At 37.3% G+C, this 19190-nt stretch overlaps 1 protein-coding gene across 9 annotated transcripts in view; it reads left to right on the top strand.

Moving 5' to 3' along the window:
* SMARCA2 (SWI/SNF related BAF chromatin remodeling complex subunit ATPase 2) overlaps positions 1–19190 on the top strand; it is a 289270-nt gene that overhangs the window by 142981 nt on the left and 127099 nt on the right. For all 9 annotated transcript variants that reach the window (XM_069086747.1, XM_069086767.1, XM_069086776.1 and 6 more), the window contains one exon: positions 17729–17782. In XM_069086747.1, the coding sequence (XP_068942848.1) occupies positions 17729–17782 (54 nt within the window). The remainder of the gene's footprint in view (positions 1–17728; positions 17783–19190) is intronic.

The following is a 19190-nucleotide window of genomic DNA, read 5'->3' as shown; positions in this document are numbered from 1 at the left end:
AGATAGAGATTAGATATTTGTAGTATTTGATTATTTGATCTTTCTATAAAAACATGGAATAAAGTTATTATTGGGAAATAATTATTTCAAGATCCTTGAATTGTTATATCCCTCTTCTTGGTGAAAGGGCTGTATGATTCTTTTATTTCATCTTTGATTTTAAGGTATGAGATGGCATGCTTTATAATGAACATGAACAAGTGAAGACTCATGGCTTGACATTAACATGAAGTTGACAGGGAATACATTATTTTCCTTTCAGTATACTGTAGCAGAGCTTAGAGAAGTCTAAGCTTTAAATTCTGGCTTGTATGAAATACCCATTCAAATTTAATAAAGAGCATATATGCAAATGAAGATGAAAACTTATCAGTTTCCTTAGGTGAGCTGTACAAAATGCAGTATTTTTCACTTCACCAATTTGTTTTTTTTTAATTAAAGGTAAAGACTTTTAAAAAATGAAAATTGTAAGAGAGTTAAAATTAATTGTTAAATTTTTTAGAACTAGAAGGAACCTTTGAGATCGAAGCCTACGTTACCATGCATCTGTGTGTCTTAAGATAAATGACCATGGACTGATTATTTCTGGCAATAGGTAATAACTACCTTTCAGTGTGAGTGTGCTGATGCTGGGGCACAGCACAGACAAAATATGGTTTCATGAAACTACATATGCTTGCATTTGGAAATCCATGTAGGTGTGGGACGATGAAACAGTTACATCATTTTACCAAGAATCTCTATTATCCAAGGGGTACTTGAACCAAATGACAAACTTTCTGATATAAGGTAAACTTCTTGAGGGGAAGAAATTTTCTTTCTATCTTTATATCCCCAGTGCCTACCTAGCACAGTACTCAGACCTTTGTAGGTACTTCATAAATGGTTGTGATATGATTAATGAATTCTCTTCAAATTTAGTAATGATGCCTTCTCGCTTTGTTGACATCTTAGAAATCCTTGGGTACTTGTTCTCAATGTGCTAATGTCTTCCTTTCTGAGATTACCTTCCATCTTCTTATACATACCTAGTTATTTACATGTTGTTTCCTTCTTTAGAATGTAAGGTTATCAAGAAAGGAAGCATTTTTTGCTTTTGTTTATATTCCCCAGTAATTAGCCCAATGCCTGACACCTCAATTTGGTTATCTGTGGCAGCAGTATGAAAGCCACCCTCTCCCTCCAGGTTTTTTAAAGACAAATTCATTTGTGGGGAGTATTCCCCATGTAAAGACCTGGGATCTCAGAACCCAGGGCCCCATAGAGGACCCCAGCTTACCATCTTGAGTGGAGAGAATGAGACTTCAAGGGTACGGGCCCTATGGACAGAGACTGCCATATTGCCCCAGAAAAGAAGCCAAGAGGAACTCACCTAGAGTGTTACACAGGTAGAAATCATGTCATTTAATATTTCCTTTGTAAATAGTTGTTCTTGCTATGTAAGTACTAGATGCATATTTTCTACCTGCTAATGGAATGTAAGTGCTAACTTACCTCTACATTTTGGCATCTATGGGTAAAACCTTAGTTTTAAGTTGCCCCTCAGTAGTATGACTAGATTAAATTTAGATCCACGCACGCTTATTAAACAACTGTGTTGTGACAACTTCCATATTAGTTGATGGGTAGCAAAAAGACAAACAAGGCATAAGTATTGCCTTCAGGTACTTTACCTAATAAAGGAGTAGGGAGGCACAAAAACAAAAATCAAATTAGCATGTGATGGTATACAGGAGGAGTATGAAGTACTGCTGGTTAAAATCAATCAAGTGGCATTTATTAAATACCTGTTATGGACCAAGCATTGTGCCAGGTCCCAGGAATAGAAGTGCAAAGAAAGAAATTCTTACTTGCAAAGATCTAACATTTGCTTGTCTTTTTATGCAGGAGGAAACAAGTGCACATAAAATTACCTAGAATATAAAGTGAATAAATACAAATAAATGTGAAATAGATTCAAGGTAGTTTGAGAGAGAGGGCATTAACATTTGAGGAAGAGCAGAAAAGGCTTCATGTAGAAGAAGGTACTTGAGCTGCTTAAAGGAAGAAGGGAATTTTATGATGTATAGATAAGAAGGGAATGTGTTCTAGACATGTGGGATGGCCAGGGCAAAAGCGTGGAGATGGGAGATGGAGTGTTGTATGTGAGGGATAGGAAGAAGGACAGTTTGGCTGGATTACAGACTGTGAGAGGGGAAAGTAATATGTTATGTGAATGGACAGATGGATTGGGGCCAGGTGTGGAAGGGCTTTAAAAACTAAACACAGGAATATGTATTTTACCCTAGAGATACTAGGATGCCCTTGGAATTGATTGAGTGAAAGAGTTACAAGGGTGGATCTAAGCTTCAGGAATGTTCCTTTGGCAGCTGTGTGTAGGATTGACAGGAGTGGAGACAGACTTGAGGCAGGAAGACCAATAAAGAGGCTGTTAAAATAATTGGTCGGAGAGATGATGAGGGCCTGGGCGCTGGCTCCATGAAGAGAGAAAAAGGGGAGGATGCAAGAGATAACATAGAGGGAAAGCAACAAGATTTGATAGTTGATTAGATATGTGGGTGGGGAAGAATGAGGAATTGAGGGTAATGCTGAGGTTGTGAATGTGGGAGACTGGAAGGATAGTGGTACCTTCAGCAGAAATAGGCCTGTCTAGAGGAGAGTCTGGGAGTAAAAATAACGAGCTCAGTGTTTGACATGTCCAGTTTAATATGTCTCTGAGACACAATTTGAAATGTCTACGAGGCCACTGGTGATGTGGAACTGAAGCTCAGGGGCTAGGTATATATCTGGAGGTCATCTGTGGAGGACAACAAGAAGAGAAAAGGGCCGGGAACAGAAATTTGGAGAATACTCACAATTCGGTGTCATGCTATCAAAGATGAACCAACAAAGAAGAATGAGGAGAGGTTAGACAGGGAATAAGCAAACTAGGGGACAGTGGAGTCACAAAAACCCAGAGAAGAGAGAGCACCCCAGAGGTTGGCTCTGTCAGATGCCCAGTTCAGTTGAGAAGGAAAACTGAGAAAATACCATCACACGTGATGTCAACATACAAGTATAAAAGGAGGCAGTGGTTACTGCTATCTGGGAGAATCAGAGAAGAATTCATGGAGGAGGGAACACTTGAATTGGACCTTAAAAAAGGGAGAATTAGGGGCAGCTAGGTGGTGCAGTGAATAGAGCACCAGCCCTGGAGTCAGGAGGACCCGAGTTTCAAATCCAGCCCCACACACTTAACACTTACTAGCCATGTGCCCTTGGGCAAGTCACTTAACCCCAGTTGCCCTGCCTTCCCCCCTCCAAAAAGCAAAAAAAAAGGAAGAATTGGAAGGTAGGGACAAGGGTACATTCCACTTGAGGGGAATGTTGTGATCAGCAGCACAGAGGTGGAAAAGAGGGGCATGAGTTCAGGGGGTAGTGAGTGGTCTAGATTGCCTGGATGTAAAATGCATAAAGGCAAGGTGACACTGAGAAGGGAGGTTCAAGTAAGATTGTGCAGAGCTTGAATTCAATGCTAAACTTGGACTACATCAGTCTGAGACAGACTCCATTGCTAGTAATGAATGGTCCACAGAAAGAGTCTGAACAGGGAAGACAGAACCAGGCAGCTATTCAGCTCTGTCTACCTCAGCCCCTCCTTTCTTTCACTGGGTCCCCCTTCTCTTATCCCCTTCCCCTCCTACTTTCCTGTAAGGTAAGATATTTCTATACCCAATTGAGTGTGTTTATTATTCCCTCTTTGACCCAATTCTGATGAGAGTAAGATTCGTTTACTCTCCCCACCCCCTCTTCCCCTTCACTGTAAACATTTTTTCTTGCTTTTTTATGTGAGATGATTTACCCAATTCTACCCATTCTCTTTACTTTTCTCTGAGGCACATTCCTCTTTTACCCCTTAATTTTATTTTTTTTAGTTATTATCCCTTCATAGTCAGCTCACATCTGTGCCCTCAGTATATCTATATATTTGTCTGTGCTAATAATAAGAAAATTTTTATTGAGTTACAAGTATCATCTTCCCTTGTAAGAATGTAAACAGTTCAACCTTAGTAAGACCCTTATCATTTCCCTTTCCTGTTTACCTTTTTATTCTTCTCTTAAGTCTTGTATCTGAAAATCAGATTTTCTATTCAGCTCTGTTCTTTTCATCAAGTCTTGAAAGTCCTCTATTTCACTGAATGTCCATTTTTCTGAAGCATTATAGTCAGTTTTGTTAGGTAGGTGATTCTTGGTTGTAATCCTAGTTTTTTTGCCCTCTGGAATACCATATTCCAAGCCCTCCAGTCCTTTAATGTAGAAGCTGCTAAATCTTGTGTTGTCCTGACTGTGGCTCCATGTTACTTGAATTGTTTCTTTCTGGCTGCTTGCAGTATTTTCTCCTTGACCTCGGAACTCTGGAATTTGGTCATAATATTCCTGAGAGTTTTCTTATTGGGATCTCTTTCAGGAGGTGATTAGTGAACTCTTTCAATTTCTCTTCTATCCTGTGGTTCTAGAATATCAGGCCAGTTTTCCTTGATTATATCTTAAAAGATGATGTCGAGCCTCTTTTTTGATTGTGACTTTAAGGTAGTTCAGTAATTTTAAAATTATTTCTCTTGGACCTATTTTCCAGGTGAGTTGTTTTCCCAGTGAGATCTTTCACATTGCCTATTTCTCATTCTTTTGGTTTTGTATTATTGTTCCTTAATTTCTCTAAAGTCATTAGCTTCATTTGCTGAATTCTAATTTTTAAGGAATTATTTTCTTCAGTGAGTTTTCTGTACCTCCTTTTCCATTTAGCCAATTCTACTTTTTAAGGAGTTTTTTTCTTCATTGAATTTTTATTGTTCTTTTTCCATTTGGCCAGTGTTGCTTTTTAAGGATTTTTTCTCCTCATTGGCTTTTTGGACCTCTTTTGCCATTTTGCCTAGACTATATTTTAAGGTGTTATTTTCTTCAGTATTTTTTATGTTTCTTTTATCAAGCTGCTGACTCTTTTTTCATGATTTTCTTTCATCACTCTTACTTCTCCTCCCAATTTTTCTTCTACCTCTCTTACTTGATTTTCAAAATCTTTTTTGAGCTCTTCCATGGCCTGAGACCAATTCATATATTTCTTGGAGGCTTTGGATGTAGGAGCTTTGACTTTGCTATCTTCTTCTGAATGTGTGTTTTGATCTTCCTTGTCACCATAGTATAGTGACATTTCTAATGTCAGAATTTTATTCTGTTATTTGCTCATTTTCCCAGTCTGTTACTTGACTTTTTACTGTTTGTTAAAGTTGGGCTCTGTTTCCAGGGTGGAGGACTCTGTATCCCAAGCTTCAGGGGTTTTGTGCAACTGTTTTCAGAAATACTTCTAGGGACCTGTAAATTGTCAGTTTTTCCAAGGTGGTATGATCTAAGGAGAAGTGCATTCATTACTCTCCTGGCCTGTGCTCTGGGCTGTGAGTGACCACAAGCAATCTTTTCTGCCCTGGAACGGTGAGGAGGGGCCCTGCTCCGCTGGGGCTGCAAATTCTCCTGTGCTAGTGTACCTCCTTGCCCAGGGACTGCTACACCATACTGGGACCCAGATCTTAGTCTGGGCAAAGCAACAGAGTCCTGCCTCAGTGCCAACCGAAAGAACCCTGCAATGTCCTTCTGACAACTTGTTTGACCCTTTTACCATCTGTAAGCTGAGGCTGTGGAAGCAGCTGCTACCACTGCTGATTCAGGTATTCTCAAGGCTTGCTCCTGGTTTGCTGTGATTAGGTCTGCATTGGACTGTGCTCTCCACCCAGGTATGACAGACCTTTCCTGCTGACCTTCTAAGTTGTCTTTGGCCAGAAAATTATTTTACCCTGTTCTTTTGTGGGTTCTGCTGCTCCAGGAATAGTTTTATGGCACTATTTCAAGGTGTTGAGAGGGGTTGTGGGAGGAGCTCATGCAAATTGCTGACTTGTCTCCACCGTCTTGGTTCCACGGCCCCCCCCCCACCTTTATTGAACACTAGAAATGTTCGATCCCCCAAGGTGTTAGTATTCTCTCTTTCATGAAATCACTTTGTATTTACTCTGTGTAAGTTTCATAAGATAGTCACTAGTAGTGCAGTGGATAGAGAGCCTGGCCTGGAATCAAATCTGGCTTCTGACACTAGCTGTGTGACCCTGGGTGAGTCACTTTTTGGCCTCAGTTTCCTCATTTGTAAAGTGAGCTAGAAAAGGAAATGGAAAACCACTGCAGTATCTTTGCCAAGAAAATCCAAGATGGGTTCACAAAGAGTCAGACATGACTGAAAAACAACAGAACTGAAAAGTTTTATATCGACTTCTCCACATATATATTGTTTCCCTCCAGTGCAATAGAATCTCCTTAAGGGCAAAGATTGGATTTTGTTTTTTTGGTTTTTTTAGTCTGTGCTTGATGCATAGTCAGCATTCAATAAATACTGGTAGAATTGAAAACAGTATGCATGATTTGGAAAATATCTGCCATTTTTCTTATTCATGGTCCTATTCCCTCTTATTAGTGTGAGTCATTGAAAGTTGACTCTACCAGTTTCCCTTTGGTAGGAACAATATTGTGTACTGTTGTATACGAGATAAAAAAAATCTAGGCTGTCCTTTTTTAGCATTTTCCCACAGTATTAAATATTAAATTGCACCTGTCTGGATTTTTTTCCCACAGACTAGAACACTTAGAAAAAAGTAATTTAGAAACAGATTGTTTCAGCCAGTTAGCTAATAGCAGTGTTTATAGCTCTCTCTTTTCCTCTCTCTCTCTCAAGAATATTAGTATTCACATAGTGATGTAAAAACACCCCATGTTTAAAATCTCTGACTTAAACTTATGTAAATAGCACATTTTCCAGGGTTTCAAAAAAGATCATTTTATCTCTTATACTGACTGGGTGGCATATTTGACTGTATCTCTCATTCATATAGCTAACTTATCATGATCTACTCATTCTTACAATTTCTTCTATGAAATATCTTTTCAGAAAGTTATTTTCTACAACTGTGGCTCCTTTTTATACCCCTAAAGTGAAAGGAAATGAAATAAACTATATCTAGTTATTTAAAAATATGTAATGGGAAAAAGCAATTTTAAAGCATTGCTGAAATCTAGAGATGGGAACAAATCTCTTTAGTGTTGTGTGATGAATGTGGTATTATGCCATTTTGGCATTATTGCCCCCTGAGAAAGCTATCCTCTGGCATGGCTGAAATCTAAGATCTGTAGCTTTACTACTAATGACGACCTAGATAAGGCCTCAAGGGTATGTAACAAATGGGATTTAACATGCTAATATAGCAAATTGAACGACTCTCCTAATTGTGTTAGCATGAAATCCCTTAAATCTGTAAAAGCATAAGCAAAACAAATCATCTCAATTTGTTATTATATTGTTAGATATTTTAAGATCTGCTTTTTGTCATGTAGTCTCATGGTATGAGTGTGGAAAGATAAGGCTGGATTTTTTTTAAATCTTAAAGTGTTTTATTCATTTTTGAGTATTTCTACTTTGCATGAAATTTCAACATTTTCTCTAGTTGATCAGTTACTCATTGTCAATAACTAGTATGCCTTTTGGGACAATCGCAAGCTAGTTTTGGTGCTTGGGAGAAATATGAGAGGAAAATGATTAAGTTGTATTTTTTGTCTCCTGGTGGGAGAATTTTCTAATTATTCAGTCTCTCATTTTACCTAGTGATAGCAAGGTAGCAATACAGTGATAGCCAGAAATTTGTGCCAGTGCCCAAGCATGCCCTTTCTCTTGGCTATGCTTAGGAGCCCAGGCCAGGTGTGTCTATGACTTTTAAGTTGAGCCATTCCAGCTGTTCATTTTATGCAGCTGTTTTACAGTGGACTGAAATTTCATATTTAAATCCTCACTTGTCTGCTTTTCAGTGGAATGGATCTTGGGAAAGTCTACACTCTAGTTAGTTAGTTGTGACATGTATTTGGAGATATGCTAGTAATAGAGACACCTTAGCAAAGCTCCTTGGACCAATAAAAGAGACCCCCTTTTCAGTGTTTACATTTTTTCTTCTAAAATCTTTACTTTTTTCTTCTGACTTACTTGTCATTAAATGGGTCTACAAATTTGTGGAGGACCATATGTTTTTGGGGAATGACTTTCCTGGTATAACATTTTAAAAGAGTGATAACAGAATGCTGTTTTATTTTTCTTTTTAAAAATATAAAGCAAGAATACTTTCTTTACAAAGTTAATACAACAATCAGTGAAATTAACATACAGTATTGTAATTTTATTAAGACCTTTGTTTTGTATTTTATTCTCTTTCAATTAATTGCTTCAGTTCCTTTCTCATTAAGATTTCCTCAGCTCTCAGATAATTGTCATTTCATGTTTCTTTCCCCTGTGAAAATATACTATAAGAAAAACAAAAAAGGGCCTCTAATTATCTAACAGGATGTCGTCTTTTAGTTTTAACCAGCTAAGGTTATGTCTTTGCAATGCCAAAACAACAACAACAACAAAAAAAACCAGCCAAACAAGTATTTGAATCATAACCTTGTTTTACTAGATCAATAAGTTTTATTTGACAATTCCTGTGCATTTCTGATTGTCTTTAATTGAATTAAAACAAATGTCAAAAATTTGCAGGTGATAGGAGCACTCACTAGGATATAAAATGTCTACACTTGGGTTGTCATTACATTATACTCAATTTGAAAAGAAAGTGCTTTCTATCAAATATCTTGCTGTCTGTTCTACACAGTGGGTCTGGATCCTTTTTCTTCAAAACCATTGAGAACCTCTGACCTTAGAAAATTCCTATTGTCCCAAAGCTTCATGGCTTGATGCATGATATGTCTTTTGCCAAGAAATGACTTCCAACACTTGGTAGAGCTCTGTTCTTGCCGTTCCTAAATGGGCATCAATTATTGATATTGACCTGGGTCCTGTAGATATAAAAATTTTTTTCTTTGTATTCACAGACATTTCAGTTTGGAAATTATAAATCAGACATTTGTTTCTTATCTTTGAGCTTTCACAATGTCATAGAGTTATAGAACTTCCAAATTTAAAGAGACCTCAGAGGTGACCTTGGCTGATGTGAGGCTGATCAAGAGTATTGTTTACAGCAGTCCTAACCAGAGTCCATCCAGCCTTTACTTTTGGATTATTGGCATCATGTGCCAATTTTTCGTTACACTAAGCATAAATCAGCCCTTCTGACACTTCTTCCAGTTTTCTCTTTTTTGTTCAGTCCTCCGAGGTCAAACAAAATAAAGCTAATCCTTCTTGCACTGGACAGCCCTTGAGATAACTGAAGGTAGATAGCATATTCCCCCTAAGCATTCTTTTCTCTGAGCTAAATCTACCCAGTTTCTTCAACCAGTTGTCATATTGCATGGTTACTGGTCTCCTTACCAACTTGTTTATCATGTCAATGCTCTTCCTAAAATATGGCACCCATAACTGAGAACAGTGTAACAAATGAGGCATGATGAGAACATCATACAGAGAAACCCTCAGCTCCCATGTTTTGGACATTAGGTTGCCCAATATTGAATTAGTTGTTTTGGCCATAGGATCACACTATTGCTTCATATGCTTGTAGTCCACTCAAACTCTCAGATCCAGACCTCTCCTATATTGTACTTGTGCATTGTAGTTTATTTTTCAAACCCAAGTATAGAGTGTTACATTTCTCTTTATTAAATTTCATCTTTTGAGGCAGCCTGGTATAGTAGATAATGTTGGGTTCAAGTCTTGCTTCTACTACTTACTGACTGCATAACCCTGGGTAAATCACTTCACTTCTTCGTGACCCAGGTAACCCTTTAACACTCTAAGTTTCAGAATAATGGCCAGTTAACATTAATAAAGGTGCTTTCCTCATCGAGAAATCCCTAAAACAATAAAATCACAGATCTGGGCTAAAATGTTTTGAAAAATTAAAAAAATTCATCTTATTAGATATGATATATTTCTCTAAATTATCAGGATGTTTTTGGATCTTGGCTCAGTCATCCAAAATATTAGCTATTTCTCACAAATTTCTCCCTGCATTCTAATCTCCAGTTTACCTTGGTTGTTGTCTATATTTTATGCATTTGGGTATAGACATCAGAGGTCACTTATTTTGTTACTGACTCCTTTCTTGAATTTTCCTTCCTGAGAGTGATCGGGTGTCTCTAGTATTCTTCCTAAATCATAACTACTATTCTATGTGGTAAAGAGCTTGGATTTCCCTCTCTTTTCAGTTTAATCAAGCATACATACATACATATATCCATAAACACACATATATAACCAGTCTCCATTAGGTGTTCCTCTCTGTTTCTTCATCTCTAAAATAGGGTTAAATGGATATCTTTCATTGAAATGAACTGAAAATTAACAGTTATGGTTGAGGCCTTTGAGTTAAAATGCCTTTTGAATTAGAGATCTTGGAGAACTTTGCACTGGAGTGGAATTTAGTCTGGTGTGAGTCTGTCTTGGATCTAATCCAAGAGGGGTTCTTTACTTCAGTACTGGAGAGACTTTGTGATAAAATGGTCTTTCACCAATATGTCGCTCCCATTGAATTGTAGTGGACATTCAGGATAGTAACAGAAATCGAAGGATAGAGGTATCATGGGGAACATTCTCTGTGGCCCTATTACTTTATGGCTTTTCAAATTTATATGCCATTCTTCTTTGAATAGATTACACATTAGATATATTATATTTAGATTACTCATCTCTCTTGAATGTTTTTGTTAGGTAAATTTATCTTTTAAAAAATGTGTATTTGAGAGAGAAGGGAATTAGCATCCCAATAATGCTGTATCTTAACTCATATGTGAATGACATATTGGGGTGTACTTCATTGAGTTTTTCAATACTTATAGGCCAAAAAATAATACCTCTCTTCCAGATATGAAAACATCACTAATAACTTGTAGTGGAGCCAGTTTTTGTTTTTGTTCTGTTTTTAGATAAGGTAGACAGTTTAAGAGTATTATGTAACTATTGGTTAGATCAAGAGATTTGTCTTTATTGCATTCTTACCTATTCATTTTAACTCTAGGCTTAAATTTGAAGATAGTTAAAACTGAAATAATCAATAAAATACAATATTTAATTTGCAGTAAATCAATACATGACAATAGTGTCTGCTGACCATTAGTAACTATGTTGAAAATTAATATTATAAAGTCTGGGCAAGGGGCAGCATAATGGCAGAGTTGAGAGAATACTAGTACCCCCTTAGGTACTAGCTGTGTTTCCTTGAGTGAGTCTCAGGGCAATGTCTTTGGGCTCAGATTACTCATCTATAAAATCCTGGGATCAGCCTCAATGACCAGCAAGGTTCATTTAGCTCCAAAGCTATGATCCTATGAATTGGGAGGAACATTGTCTTGAACTACTATTATTTGTAATAAAAACAACTTCCTTTCAACGGTCTCAACTGTTGTTTGGAAACTGGTCTATTTTTATATTAATTTGCACATGGAAGGGTTAACTTCTATAAGAGCAGAACTGGAAAAGAAGCTAGGTTTTTATATTCCTACATATTATTCCTGGAGAACATTTTATTGAAAATTAAATCTTCATCAATGAGAGATTTTTAAAATATCTTTTAAAAATATAAAATAGAATACTAGACTGGGAGGGGAAGACCCTAATTAGAATTTAGAAGTAATTCAGACTGGGTAGCCAGCCAAGGAAGACTTTTGGGAGAATCACTTCATCTTTCTACATCTTGTTTCCTGATCTTTAAGATAAGTAGTGGGGGTGGGGAGGGGAGGAATGGAGCCAGGATGGAGGATTAGAGGCAACCCAACAAATGCCTCAAATCAGGTTTTAGAGTGTTTTTCCAGAATAATAAAACTTAGGCGGTCAACAGGAGAGGTTTGTGACCCCCACTGTGGTAGAGGCCTGTCTGGAGCCATAATCTTCAGCAATAGTTGCCACAGTTGTATCAGCAACTTCAGGAGCCCTGAGCCCAGAGACAGTCAGGGGATCCTTTATTGCCACTGATTGGCCACTCTATTGTCCATATGCAGTTCTGGGTCTCAGTTTCAGGGTGCGGAGGAGTTCTGGGGTCACTCACAAGAGAGGAGGGGGTCCTGATCATTATTTGCAGGTAAAGAGAGTGCTAGTGCTTGTGGCTGCAATGGACCAGAGACACTTCCTGGGTAAAAACCTGAGTTCAGACCAGGAGAACAGTGACCATACCCTCTCTCAGGCCTCACCACTGTGGAAGGACTGAAAACTTGCAGCCCCCCTCCCCCACCCCCGAACTAGCTCTGAAAACAACAATATGAAAACTCCCGGAGTTAAGGACTATGCCTCTCCACTCCCAGGTCAACTGATCCCAACTTGAACATAAAATTCAAAGTCAAGAAATAGAGAGGGAAAAAGAACAAACAACACAAATAGAATGTAACCATAAAAAGTTACTTTGGTGGCAAGGAGAAGACCAAGATGTAAACTCAGAAGAAGACAACAGCATGAAAACAGTTACAAACAAAGTCTACAAGAAAACACTAATTGGACTTAAGCCCAACAAGAATTCCTAAGAAGAGTTAAAGAAAAAAATAAGAGTGGTAGAGGAAAAATTGGGAAAAGAAATGGCGGCAATGTAAGAAAAATTACAAAAAGAGAATTAACGACTCAGTTCAAAAATTCACCCCCAAAATGCTAAAGAAAATAATAGGAGTGTCTAGGTGGATAGAGCACTGGGCCCAGAATCAGGAGGACCTGCATTCAAATTTGGCCTCAGATACTTACTAGTTGTGTGACCCTATGCAAATCACTTAACCCCAATTGCCTTAAAAAAAAGAAAAGAACACCTTAAGACTACAACAATACCACCACCACAGTTGGCCTAATGGGAAAAGAGGTGCAAAAATTCACTGAAGGAAAGAACTTAAAAAACAGAATAGTTCAAATGGAAAAGGAAGTACAGAATCTCATTGAAGAAAATAATTCCTTAAAAATTAGAATCCTGTAAGTGGAAACTATTGACTCCATGATGTGGTGGATGAAAGATAAAATGACTGAGAAAACAAAGGTTTGATCTTGTGATCACGTTGATGTATGCCAGTTGCCAAAAAAGTGGGACTCGACCTCCTCAGTTTAGGCCTGGCCCCTGAATGGGGGGAGACAAACTTTTTATACATTAAAATCAATTAATGAAATCAAGCCAATTAATTCAAAGGAAAATACAACATTAGGCAATCTGATTTCTAATTGGATGAAAGATTAGAGACTTTACAAGTTGGTAGGATGAGAGTAAACAGGTGCATTTGCCTGAATTCAGAAAAAAAGATGTCCAACTCTCCCCATACCCCCACCCAAGTGTCTATAAAACAATCAAAGGAATGTGGGAAAAAAAATAACTTATTGGTCCATATGGGGCCAATTTTTAGATAAGATGCATTGGTTGCTTGAGATACATAATTGTGAGAAAACTCCTTATATCAATCTTTGGATTTGACTGATATTCTGGTCAGCTTAACCTAGGTCCTTAGTTAAAGATCTCTAAGCAGTAGGTAGGGGTGGTCCAGCTTCCCAGCCACACAAAGCTAGGTTCAAACAATGCAGTAAGTTTTCTCTCAATTTCCACAACTGAATAAAGTTTTCTCACAAGACAGAAATTGTTCTAGACCTGTAATTGAATAGAAAGGGAACTGAGCTAGCTCTAGAATTGAGTCATGAGATGGCGTCAGTGTGGTTCACTCAGTTGCCACAATTAGCCCCTAGAAAGGGAAGGGGGATGATGGAAGGGAGGGTGGGTTAAGGGAGGCAGTGGTTAGAAGGAAAATATACTTTTGAGGAAGGACAGAAGAAAAAGAGAGAGGAAGAAGAAACAAGAAAATGGGATAGAGGAAAACACACAGTAATCATAACTGTGAATATGAATGGGATGAGCTCATCCATAAAACAGAAGTAGATGGCAGAATGGATTAGAAGTCAGAATCCAACAATATGTTGTTTATAAGAGATGCGCTTGAAACAGAAAGACACACAGAGTTAAAGGGCTGGAGCAAAATCTAATATACTTCAGCTGAAATAAAAAAAGGTGGTGGGGGGAGGGGTTGCAATCATGATCTCAAAGCAAAAACAAAAATCGACCTAATTAAAAGGGATAATGAAGGAAATATATTTTGTAAAAGATATAATAAACAATGAAGTAATATAAAAAATTTCAGCAAATTTCTCTGATTAAGGCCTCATTTCTCTGAGTATAGAACTGAATAAAATTTATAAATGTAAGAGCCATTCCCCAATTGATAAATGGTCAAAGCATATAAAAGGCAGTTTTCAGAAGAAGAAATCAAAGTTATCTTAGGCATTTGAAAAAATTCTCTAAATCACTAATGACTGGAAATATGCAAATTAAAACAACTCTGAGGTACTACCTCACATCTATCAGAAATGATTAATTCTAGAGGCAATGAGGGAGAAAAATAGGTGCGCTAATGAACTTTTGGAACTGGGCCACAAGGACTATTAAAAAGCAAACTAACCACAAACTGTTCTATAACCTTTGACCCAGCAACAGCATTACTATATCTGTATCCAAAGCAATCAATAAAAAGGAAAAAGTACCCATATATACCAAAATTATTTTTGTGGTGGCAAAGTATTAAAATAGAGTGATGTCCATCAATTGGGGAATGGCTGAAGAAGTTCTGGAAGTAATGGAGTACTATCATGCTAAAAGAAATGATGAAGGGGAGTTATTTTAAAAAAATAGACAAACAACCCTTCCCCCCAATAATCCATGGTATATAAACTGAAGCAAAGTAAAGTGAAAAGAACCAGGAGATCTTCACACACAGTCACAGTGATGTTGTAATGATCATCAACTGTGAAAGACTTGGCTACTCTTATTGATAGAATGATCCAAAACAATTCCACAGGACTCTTTTTTTTTTTTGGAGGGGGCAGGGTAGGGCAATTTGGGTTAAGTGACTTGCCCACAGTTACACGGCTAGTGTGTGTGTGTGTGTGTGTGTGTGTGTGTGTGTGTGTGTGTGAAGTGTCTGAGGGCGGATCCAAACCCAGGTCCTCCTGACTCCAGGGCCTGTGCTCTCCTCACTTCACCACCTAGCTGCCCCTATTCCACAGGACTCTTGATGAAAAGGTGCTATGCTCTTCCAGAGAGAGAACTAATGAACTCTGAGTGCAAATTGAAATATAATTTTTTACTTTATTTTTCTTGATTCTTTTTGAAATATGGCTAACACAAACATTTTTGCATGATTTCACATGTATAATTGATATTATATTACTTTCCATCTCAGTGGGAGAGAATTTGGAATTCAAAATTTTAAAATAAAAGAATCTTAAAAATAAACAATAGGATTTTTGAAAAAGATCAGTAAATTGGAGTAGGTCAGAGGTGTCTAACACATAATATTTCTGAGGGTGACCTAGACCAGAATGAAATTTAAAATATTTAGAAATATTCAACAAAATAAATAAAAATGCAATAGAATATAGATAATGTTGCTGTATGATTTCTTTTTTCTTTTTTTTTTCTTTTTTTTGCTTTTTGGAGGGCAATTGAGGTTAAGGGACTTGTCCAAGGTCACAGGGCTAGTAAGTGTTAAGTGTATGAGGCCGACTTGAACTCAGGTCCTCCTGACTCCAGGGCCAGTGCTCTATTCACCAAGTCACCTAGCTGCCCCTGCAGCTGTATGAGTTTCTAAGTGAATATTCAGCCAGTGTCTTATATATAGTGGTCCCCATTTTATTTGAGTTGATATCATATTGTTATAGATGACTTCTATGGTCCGTTCTGATTCTTAAATCCTGTTATTCTGTGTGTTTAAATGAAAAAAAAATGACTTGATACATCTTAGGAGAGGTGGCATTTCTCAGTGTATGTATACTTTATTTAAAAATACATGCCAAAAAACCCCTTTACGTAGCAAGAAAAGAATTCATGAGCACATATGTGGTGAAATGGGAGGAACACAGGACCAGAATTTGAAAGTTAATTCTGGGGGCAACTAGGTGACACAGTGAATAGAGGACTGGCCCTGGAATCAGGAGGACCTGAGTTCAAATGTATGTCTCAGACACTTAACCCTTACTAACCATGTTACCTTGGGCAAGTCATTTAACCCCAACTGACCTCCTTCCTTTCCCCCTCCAAAAAAAATTAAAAGTTCTTCATGCAATCTGCATACAGTCACTGTCTGTGATTGTAGGCAAGTTACTTTACCTTTCTTGGTCCTCAGTTTCAATGGGATTTAGATTTTTCTCTAAGTGATTTCTTCGTGTTTACAAGTATTGTTACTAAAGTTCAAAATTCTCTGATCATATCTCTTTTATATTGCAGTAATTAATTGTTACTAGTTCAAATTAAGAAAAAAAAACAAACCAGCCAGATAATTTCTTTCTCTTAGGGAGGTTGCCCAAGGAGACAGTCATATCAAAAGGAATGTTGTTGTCATGTTTTTGTTTTTTTTTAAGTTTTGGGTTATTTTTCTTACTTTATTTTTCATTTTGTATAGATTTCCTCAGTAAATATAAAATCACGTAACTGTATACAGTAAGGAGAGATGATGTTACAGATTTAAAATAGCCATTTCATGCATTTGTAAATCAATGTGATCCCAGCATGTGATAACCATATGCCCATAAAAAGAATCGAGATATTTTTTTTTAATGGGTATGCTGTGGGGAGAATCCTTAACCAACTCAGAGAAAGTTGTTTTGTCAGGAGACAAATCGTTTCCTTGTTAGGTAAAAATGTATCACAAAAGTAGTTGCTTAAGCAAACAAGCTAATTAAATGTTGCTTTTGTATTGTTGTCTATATATTTTTAATCAGCTAAAGCCCTCAGGAGAGAAAGGTCTCATTAAAAGCAACCTGATAAAGCAAATGAAGATAGGTTTTTCAATTCATTTTTTAGCAGAAGTGTTGATTTTTTATGGTAAAGACATAGTAATTCTTACTTGTCAAGTTGTTGATTATATGTGAAAGCACCATTTAGTCTGTCTTTGGCTTATCAGGGATCAGATTACCATAGATACAGAAATGCCAGCTTTCCTTTTTCGTTCCACATGCATGTAGGATCTGAAGTGATATTATTTTAGAAATGTTCAAGCAATATAAGAGCTTGGCTTTTCATGCTTTTACTTCCTCCCTAAAATCCCACTGGAGGCTTTTCTTTGGTAGAGTTATGTAAAAATGACAGCACATATAACACAGTAAAGGAAGGTATTCCAACAAGTAATATCATTTTACATTCTCCTGGATTTCATAAACTACAAAAGATCAGATTTGTTCAGTACGTGCTTTGCCTGATGCCTTATAGGACCCAGGGAATAAAGAAAATTTCCATATTGGATTTGAGATATGATGATGGTTGGGGTGGGGAGGGCAGATTTCTAATAGTTACATGACATCACATCACCAGTTTAAAAAATGAATAATTTCAGTCACTTGTTCAGATCTTCTCATACCCTTCATTGTCACTAGTAAGCAAGAGAGACGTGCTGGGAGAGGCACACAGTCTACACTGATGATATGTAGATATAATCAACACTCAGTAGACTCTTCCTAGGGTGTTAATTTTATTTGATTTTGTACAGTTTGCTGATATGTTCTTTAATGTTCTACCCCCTCTTTGGTGTTCAGATTCGAAAGCATGGCTCACATTTTAACACGGTCATATTAAGTGATATGTAGGAATGAAATACTGAAAAATAATTAGCTATCATCAGATCTCTCCTCTGTGTTGTTGATTGGAATATGACATTTAAATTGAATTTATTGCAGAAGGAACAAGAGAATGCCGAGGGAATGGAGTCTGGCCTGGGACCAGATGGGGAGGTAAGGATCTTTACAACCTCTCTTCTACCTGTTGAATGGAAGCAGGTAGGTGGCATGGTGAGGATAGAGAGCTGGACCCACTGGATAGCTAACCCACATTAGCAAGACTTGAGTTCAAATTCAACCTCAGATGTTGCTAGCTCTGTCACTTGACCTCCACCTTAGTTCCCTCATCAATAATAATAGAATAATAATAGAACCCACCTCTCAGAGCTGTTGTGAGCATTCCATGAAATAATGTTTAAAAAGTGCTTTGAAAACCTTAAGACTCGATATAAATGCTACCTATTGTTGCTGCTGTTGTCATTGTTGCTTTATGCTATGAATTCTTCCTGCCCCTTACATTAAAACAATGTGAACTTAAAATTTCATTTCCATATCAAATGGCAATATGTGAAATATTTTATTTTCCATGTTTTGTAGCTGTATTTAAAAAAAAAGCCAATACTTCAGCAGAAAAGGTTACTTTCTCGCCAAAACCTATTCATAGAAAAAATGATTAAAGTAATGAGTATGAGAAATTATGACTATGAGATGGTGTGAAAAACAATGCTTTATATTAGAAAGCCCGTGACTGCACTAATTTATACAGAGCCTGGCCATGTCCAGAAAAGCCCCAGAACAGCCCTATGCTAACAAGGAGAGAGTGAGGTAATTTAGCATGTAACAAGAATGCAGACATTCTCTCTTCCCAAAGCGAGTCCCTCCTCCTGGACATGTGATACATATCGCTCTGTATCTTAACAGATCCTCACATGTTGTATGAGGGTTTGCAAAATGAATGTGCCTTGTGCACAATCTGTTGGGTAAGAAAGATGACAGAATAGAGCTCCCTGTGCTAAGGATATGCCTTCTAGAGAAAATCATTCTGTTTCCTTTCTGGCATGACACAAGCTATAAAACAAACTATATTAGAGTGGTTGAAAATAATGAAGTAAAGTATTTTCATGTGAAAATGATGGTACATGGTAGATTTCCTTCTTTAACAAGAGAACTGGTGCCTAGTTCCCCTTTTACATTAACAAGGGAAGCAATGTCATCTTGCTCTGCAAGGGAATGGTTTTCATGGCCAGTATTGGCACAAGACAGCAAAGATATGAGATGGATTTAGGAGCTTCTTTTCTTTTTAAAAAGATTCTTTCTAGGGATGGCTAGGTGGTGCAGTGAATAGAGCACAGGTCCTGGAGTCAGGAGGACCTGAGTTCAAATCCGGGGTCAGACACTTAACACTTACAAGTCATGTGATCTTGGGCAAGTCATTTAACCCCAATTGTCCTGCTTTCCCCCCTCCAAAAAAAAAAACAAAAACAAAAAATAAAAATAAAAAGATTCTTTTTGTGGACAATCACTACTTACCTACTTACAGTGTTTGTTTATCTGCCTTCTAAGATTGCTTTCTAGCATTTAC

Source organism: Petaurus breviceps, unplaced genomic scaffold, assembly GCF_028583685.1.
Source record: "Petaurus breviceps papuanus isolate PSGF00001 unplaced genomic scaffold, PetGlider_PUasm1.0 118, whole genome shotgun sequence".
NCBI lineage: Eukaryota > Metazoa > Chordata > Mammalia > Diprotodontia > Petauridae > Petaurus > Petaurus breviceps.
Note: the sequence above shows the minus strand (reverse complement) of the source record. Positions and strands in the feature narration are given on the sequence as shown.